This window comes from Astatotilapia calliptera, chromosome 8, assembly GCF_900246225.1.
Source record: "Astatotilapia calliptera chromosome 8, fAstCal1.2, whole genome shotgun sequence".
Lineage (NCBI taxonomy): Eukaryota > Metazoa > Chordata > Actinopteri > Cichliformes > Cichlidae > Astatotilapia > Astatotilapia calliptera.
The window spans coordinates 685,001-692,500 of record NC_039309.1 but is presented as its reverse complement, the minus strand read 5'-3'; the positions used below and the strand labels follow the sequence as shown (position 1 = coordinate 692,500).

Sequence of the window (7,500 nt, the reverse complement as noted above, 5' to 3'; positions counted from 1 at the left end):
TACACCAGATCAGGTGCGTGAGCTGTGTGCAGAGGTAGTAAAACCTGGCAGCTCCTGGTCCTCGCTCAGACACTGATCACAGCCAGCGGGTTCCTCTCTTTCTGAAGTTTGATTTAATTCTGATATCAGAGTATCGCTTACTGTCTCATTTCTGTCCTCCTCTCATTGGCTCAACATTACGACTGTCTGGGGAATCAAACCTGCGTCATCTTGATGTCAGCACGCAGATTTGAGACTCCAGAGAAAAAGGACCCAGTCCTACACAGTGATTGGTCTGTTTGAAATGACTGTGCTCTCTCTGGTATTGTCCTCTGCTCTCTGTAACTCAGAGTAAACCTTTATAATGAGCATAAGTCAATCTGATCCAGCAGTCCCTGAAAAATAAACGGCATCACATTTATGAGCCGTTTGTCGTCGTCTCCAGGTGTAATCGTTTTTACTATCAGCACCGAGCATCTCTGGCACAAACACTTCCTTCAGGCTGCATTAGATCTATTAGATATTCAGTATTAATGGATCGACTCACGACTAATTGGAGTCGAGGACGTGAGATGCACTCTGAAACGCTCTGCTGGTAACGAGCAGACAAACTGTGTTTAATGAGCTCAAAGACTTCCTGTTAAAACATGAGTCAGAGATGTGACTTTTAAAGAGCTGAAATCTGTTAACCAAATGAAGCGCGCCGCTGTTAACGAGCACGCCACTGTTAACGAGCACGCTGCTGCTAACGAGCACGCCGCTGTTAACGAGCACGCCACTGTTAACGAGCACGCTGCTGCTAACGAGCACGCCGCTGTTAACGAGCACGCCGCTGTTAATGAGCACGCCGCTGCTAACAAGCACGCTGCTATTAATGAGCTTGCTCCCGTTAACAAGCATGGTGCTGTAAATGAGCATGCACAGCGCTGGTAATGCACAAGCCACTGTTAACAAGCACACCACTGCTAATGTGCGCTTCACTGTAGATGAGCGCGCCACTGTTAACAGCCACCTGCTATTAATGTGTATGGCACTGTTAATGCGCACGCTGCTGTTAATGCGCACGCTGCTGTTAATGCGCACGCTGCTGTTAATGCGCACGCTGCTGTTAATGCGCACGCTGCTGTTAACAAGCTGGACTTTAAGCAGCTGTAATGGTTCATGTTACTAAGCAACAACTTTGCCTCAGGGATTTCTGGAAGAAAATTCTTATGAAGAAATTTCTGTGCAGAGTGTTTGACACAAAACTTTCATCACATGTGTGTGTCATTTTCAGACCACACACACCATCACTGGCTGTACACACTGGAGTGTGTGTTTCCACAGCAGCCACAGATCCTTCCCTCTGCATCCTTTCAGGATGTTTCCTTTAACTGAGTCAAAGTGACGCGGAGCTGTCGATGCGCTCATGATGCTAAATGTGTGTTTTGTAGCTCTGACCCATGTGAAGCTGTGGGCCATCGACCGGCAGTGCTTCCAGACCATCATGATGAGAACCGGACTCATCAAACACGCCGAGTACATGGACTTCCTGAAGAGGTGAGAAACTGCCATTAAAAGTCGATGACAGAGTCAACAATGCCAGAGTTTAGGAAAAGTTTTACAAGTAAACCCAGAAACCTTCTCAGGCTTACAAAGCTTATTTTGTTTATTAATTGTATTTATTATTTATTAGTCTGTTAGTCGGTGAAAGTAAAGCACATGTAGGTAAACTTCAACACAGCTGTCCACAGATGTGTCTTAAGGAAGGACACCAACCAAGAGTCCAGTTTCCTGTGAGTAATACATTCATTCATTATAAATGAGAACATTTCAAAACTAAAATGGAATAAATATGTTGATGTATTTACCAGAACAATTCAGGTTGTAATAATATTCACATTATGAATAATATAAATGTGATAATATAAATATATACTATAACATCAGTGAGAAATAGAAAGAGTCTCATAACGTGATCGTATTCTCGTCTTCGCTGTCGTCGGCTCTTCTGTTTTACAGACTTTAAGTATTTTTGTAGCGGTTTGTTTGAATCAGCGGAGCGATCAGAAGCTCAGCTGAAGATTAAAAGTCTGTGCTTTTTGTATATGTCACAAATACTCACCGTCCCTCCACAGTGGTTACTCAGAGTTGCATTATTGGTCCTCTGGTCAGACAAACAGACTCCGTGATGAGGAACATGGCTCCATTCATCTCGTATTTATTATCTTTTCACAACAAACTCCAACTTTTGAGTTTGAATCATTCCTGTCTGTGTCTGCAGCGTTCCCACCTTCCAGAGTCTTCCTGAGGAAACTCTCAGCAAACTGGCGGATGTCATGGAGGAGGTGAGTTTGTACCCGCCCCCTCGTCTTCTTCTGTGGGAGTGGGCCTGTAAATACTCCAATCAGATGCTGTCTTCTGGGTTTAGACTCATTATTCGGATGGAGAGTACATCATCAGACAGGGAGCCCGAGGAGACACCTTCTTCATCATCAGCAAAGGGAAGGTCAGTCCATCCTCCTCTTCGTCTTCCTCTCATTCGTTTCCTAGTGACTGATCTGCCCGCTCATCCTCATCCAATACATCCTCACAGGTGAATGTGACCCAGGGGGATTCAGCCACCCAGCAGCCTGTACACCTCAGGGAGCTCGTCAAGGGAGACTGGTTTGGAGAGAGAGCACTACAGGGGTAAGGTCACGTGACCCAAATATGTTATTTTATTACGTTAGGCTGGTTTAAAATTCGCTCTGAAGAACAGAAGGTGCGGCTCAGTTCACTCTGACGGCCCTGAAAGACGTCAGCTCACACAGACAAAACAAAATGTTTTTGACAGTTCATCAAACCTTCTGTTTGTCAGGGGCAGCCAGTCAGAAAAGGGGGGAGGGGCTAAAACGTTTGGTTTTAGACTGAGGGTGACGTGAGATGGGAGGTGGGAAGGAGCAGAATCAGTGTCCAGATGGTGGCGCTGCAGGGAGGATGATGATGTCACCGACATGTTTAGGATTCTGTGGGCTGCACCTTCACACACACACACACACACACACACACACACACACACACACACACACACACACACACACACACATCCTGTAGGTATACAGGTGAAAGGTCATTCAGGGTGGACATACTTCAGCTCCTCATAACGCCGTCTCTGAGTGAGTTTGACAGGAAATGAGGTCACCGGGAGCACTTTAATGGGACACTTGTTTCCCATCTTTGTGAGGACCGGCTGCAGCATGTGGACGTCCTGTCCAAATAGATTTCATCTCAGCTAAAACACCTGGAGGAGAATCTGGCGTTGGCGGCTCAGAAGCTTCGAGGTGGAGCGAGATGAGGCGTGTCGGAGTCCGCACATGTGAAGTCGGAACATGTGTGCGCTTTGCTAACCTCCTGCCATCATCGCAGCTGCTGCTAATTGGTTTGAAGTGTTTCTCTGTTTCCCCGCGGAGCGCCGTTCACACACCGGCCCATCTGCGAGTGTCTGTATCAGTGTGAGCGCCTCGGTCTCAGAGCTTTTCTGTAAAGAGCTGGAAGGAGCTCACACTGACTCATTTATTCAGACAGCAGGAGGCTGAAGGCCACGCTGCAGCTTCACCGCAGGCCAAAGTCCACGTTCAACCTCGGAGGACTCACCTGCATCGCTCCGTCATGTGGACCAACCCAACACAGCGCAAGCGTCACCTTTTTAAAATCAAAAGAATTAAAGGTGCAAGCTTTCTCATCTGTTGGGTATTTGTGGCCCGAGGTCGTCGGTTTGATTCCCTTTGCGTTGAAGCGTCTTTGAGCTGCACGCTGAACCCTGAAAGACATAATTCAAAATTCCACAAGCAACAAATTTCATAAAAATTCAGAAAAAGACAGATGAGAGGTGGTGGAGCTGGATGGGTTTAAGTACCAGGGGTCAAAGAAGTGCTGCAGGGTGGAGTGGGTGGAGACAAGTGTCAGAGGTCAGAGGGAGAGCAACATGAGTGAAAGGGAAGGTTTAAAGATGGAGGTGAGCTGAAAGTGTTCAGATGTTCAGTGAGCAGGAAAACAATGGTTTGGTTTCTGAGTTTGTTTCCAAATTAACACGTGAACCAAACTTGAAGCTCAAGTGAAACATGAACAAGAACAGGTGTGTTTTCCTTCTTGACCTGAACCCTGTTAGGGAGCGGGCGGCCATCCCAGAACCAATCAGGAAGCACCAGCACCTGCCGGTCGACTGACCTCAGCGAGCAGCAGGACATGAAGCTGTCTGGCCTGATGGATGTTCAGGGGGAAGCCCCTCCAGCTGCTGAACGTGAGGGAAGGCTGTTAAAGTGTGAGCTGCAGTCAGGAGTCCAGCAGCAGTATGAAGCAGCCCGAGCCGCGATAAAAGCTTCTTACTCGGTCTGTCAGGGTCTGCTCTGCATGACCGATCCATCCGTTTCCCCCTCGTTAGCCTCGAGCCTTGAATAGAATAGAATAGAATAGAATAGAATTCAACTTTATTGTCATTGCACATGCACAGGTACAGGGCAACGAAATGCAGTTTGCATCCATCCAGAAGTGCTTTAGTGATATAGATATATTACAATATATATTAGCAATAATATAGATATGTGAGTATATTACAGAAATGGGTCTATTATGGTATGTTATAATGTACACGGTATGAAGTATGTTGTGAATATTCTATAACTATAAGTATGTACAGGCTGTAGTGAGTACAAGCTATGTACAGGCTATAAATATGAAAAACTATACAGAATATGAAATAAATAACTTTACAGAATCTGAGATATACAGCTATACAGAAATGGGAACTATGCAAGTTGTAAACAGTTGTAGAATTAAAAATTATCGTATGTACAGAATGATTATTTACACAGAGCTATACAGTAGTGCAGTTAAGATAAGTGAGGGTGTAGATAGTTTCTACAGAGGCTATATAAAGTGCTGGTGGTTGTGAGTGGTGGTTCAGTCCATGTTATTATTGTGTGTTTGAGGGTACAGTTGTCCATTGTGGGTGTGTGTATGTTCAGTCCATGAGTTTAACGTGGGTCAGATGTCAGGAGGCAGAGTTCAGGAGTCTGACAGCTGTGGGGAAGAAGCTGTTCCGGTACCTGGTGGTCTTAGTCCGGAGGCTCCTGTAGCGCCTCCCAGAGGGCAGGAGGGTGAAGAGTCCATGTGATGGGTGACTGGGGTCTTTGATGATTTTCCCAGCCCTTTTCAGACACCGCTTCCTGTAGATGTCTTTTATGGCAGGAAGTGGTGCTCCGGCGATGCGCTGGGCAGTTTTCACGACCCTCTGCAACGCCTTCCGGTCCGAGGCAGAGCAGTTCCCGTACCAGACTGTTATACAGTTGGTCAGGATGCTCTCGATGGTGCAGCGATAGAAGTTCACCAGGATGTCTGAGGACAGGTGGTTCTTCCTCAGAGTCCTCAAGAAGAAGAGGCGCTGGTGAGCCTTCTTGACCAGCTTGGAGCAGTTGGTCGTCCAGGTGAGATCCTCGGAGATGTGGACTCCCAGGAACTTGAAGCTGCTCACACGCTCCACAGCCGTCCCCTTAATGTGGATGGGTGGATGTGGGTCAGCATTCCTCCTGTAGTCCACGATGAGCTCCTTGGTCTTCTCGGTGTTAAGCAGCAGGTTGTTTGTGTCGCACCACTCAGCCAGACGATCCACCTCCTCCCTGTAGGCGGCCTCATCGTTGTCACTGATGAGGCCAATCACCGTGGTGTCATCTGCAAACTTAATGATGGTGTTGGAACCATCAGCAGGTCTGCAGTCGTGGGTGAAGAGGGAGTAGAGGAAAGGGCTCATCACACAGCCTTGTGGTACACCGGTGTTCATTGTGATGGTAGATGAGCAGCGGTTATCCAGCCGGACATGTTGGGGGCAGTTGGTCAGGAAGTCCAGTAACCATTTGCAGATGAGGGAACTGATACCCAGGTCTGTCAGTTTCCTGATGAGTTGTGAGGGGTGGATTGTATTGAATGCTGAACTGTCACGCTCTCACGATTCCCACCGTCCGACAAACCTGGGAGCAGAGCGAGGTCTCCTCCATGACAGATGCCTCTAAAGGATCTGTGAGTCGAAAGGAAAGCAGTGCTCGTACAGGAAAACAGCACTTCATTCATATTTCATTACACTGGTGCAGTCTCGGAGCCACTGCTGTGCAATCAGCCTTTTACCTCAGCATAACGTGTGTGTGTGTGTGTGTGTGTGTGTGTGTGTGTGTGTGTGTGTGTGTGTGTGTGTGTGTGTGTGTGTGTGTGCGTGGTCCACAGGGAGGATGTCAGAACAGCCAACGTGGTTGCCACGGAGCCGGTCACCTGCCTGGTCATCGACAGAGAGTGAGTCGTTACATTTTGTTCACTCAAACTCACCTGTGCGTGCTGCGGTGGCGCTCGTGTGTCACCTGAGCAGGTGAACCTGTCGGCCGTTTTTCCTCCTTCACAGCGCCCTCACTTTGTGTCTGACTGTTTAAACACACAGAGTGGAGCTGCAGAGTGAAGCTCCTGCTGCCCCCTGCTGGGCCTCACAGCTAACTACACACACAGCGCAGCATATGAAGCTCTTTTCTTTTCTTTTCTTCCATAAAATGAGCTCAAAGAGAAAAAACAAACACAAAGTGCTGATTTTTAAATGAGCACACAGGTGTTAAACAGTTTGACTGCAGTTTGGGGGATTTTTATTCCCAGTGGTGGAGATGATTAACAGGAACTTACAGACAAAGAAGCCGGAGCCCCGTCTGGGACAAATGATTTCACACTTTCTTTCTGTCATGAAATTAGTAGGAGGGGCAAGTGGCCACCCGACCCCACCGCAGATAAAAAACTGCACCCACCCCATCATCCAATCTTCTCCCAGACTCGCAGGGTTGAGTTCATTCTCCACCTCTCCCCCACCTGCAGAGTGAGCTCCTGGAGAGAGGAGACCTCCTGAAAAGATGTAACAGCCTCCCCACCAGTTAGAGAGCCCTCCAGTTGGGCCAATGCACTAGAGGTCCCCCGCACCAGGGCTGAGCCCCATGCACCCACCCACAACCCTGGCGACACAATAACCAGGACCCAAGGCCCCAAGGCCCAGCCAGAGGTGGAGTTAATTCTGCTTCCAGAGACAAGGACCAGCTGTGGCCACAAGATGGCAGTTATGTGAAAGATGGATGCAAACAGCCGTGACTGGTAGATTTCACAGACAGGCATTGCCTGGCTTCCCTTGACAGAACTCCGCTGACATCCATCAGTGTAAATCTGAAATATTTACCTGAGAGGAACACAAGGAAAGCAGTTGGAACTGAAGAGCACGTCAATTACAAGCCAACAGTCCCACCGGTGCCGTCTATAACCTGCTGTTATGGTTCGGAGGTTCAGTTACTTTTGGTTCTTTTCAGTTTTGTAGTTTTCGCCTCCCTTTCCCTGACCTTTCTCATCCCATATCTCTGCTTTAACCATTTCCTGTTTTATCAGAATAGAATAGAATAGAATAGAATAGAATAGAATAGAATAGAATAGAATAGCCTTTATTGTCATTGTACATGTACAACAGAACTGTTGAACAAACAGCTGAAATAC

The 7,500-nt window shown here is 47.5% G+C and overlaps 1 protein-coding gene across 2 annotated transcripts in view; it reads left to right on the top strand.

Moving 5' to 3' along the window:
• LOC113027924 (cGMP-dependent protein kinase 1-like) overlaps window positions 1-7,500 on the top strand; it is a 53,018-nt gene that overhangs the window by 27,710 nt on the left and 17,808 nt on the right. Inside the window, exons 3-7 of one of the 2 annotated variants that reach the window (XM_026177760.1) lie at window positions 1,413-1,518; window positions 2,243-2,306; window positions 2,390-2,467; window positions 2,555-2,649; window positions 6,214-6,279. In XM_026177760.1, coding sequence (XP_026033545.1) covers window positions 1,413-1,518; window positions 2,243-2,306; window positions 2,390-2,467; window positions 2,555-2,649; window positions 6,214-6,279 — 409 coding nt within the window. Of the gene's footprint in view, window positions 1-1,412; window positions 1,519-1,691; window positions 1,755-2,242; window positions 2,307-2,389; window positions 2,468-2,554; window positions 2,650-6,213; window positions 6,280-7,500 lie in introns of those variants that run through there. The other variant, XM_026177763.1, reaches the window with a different exon arrangement.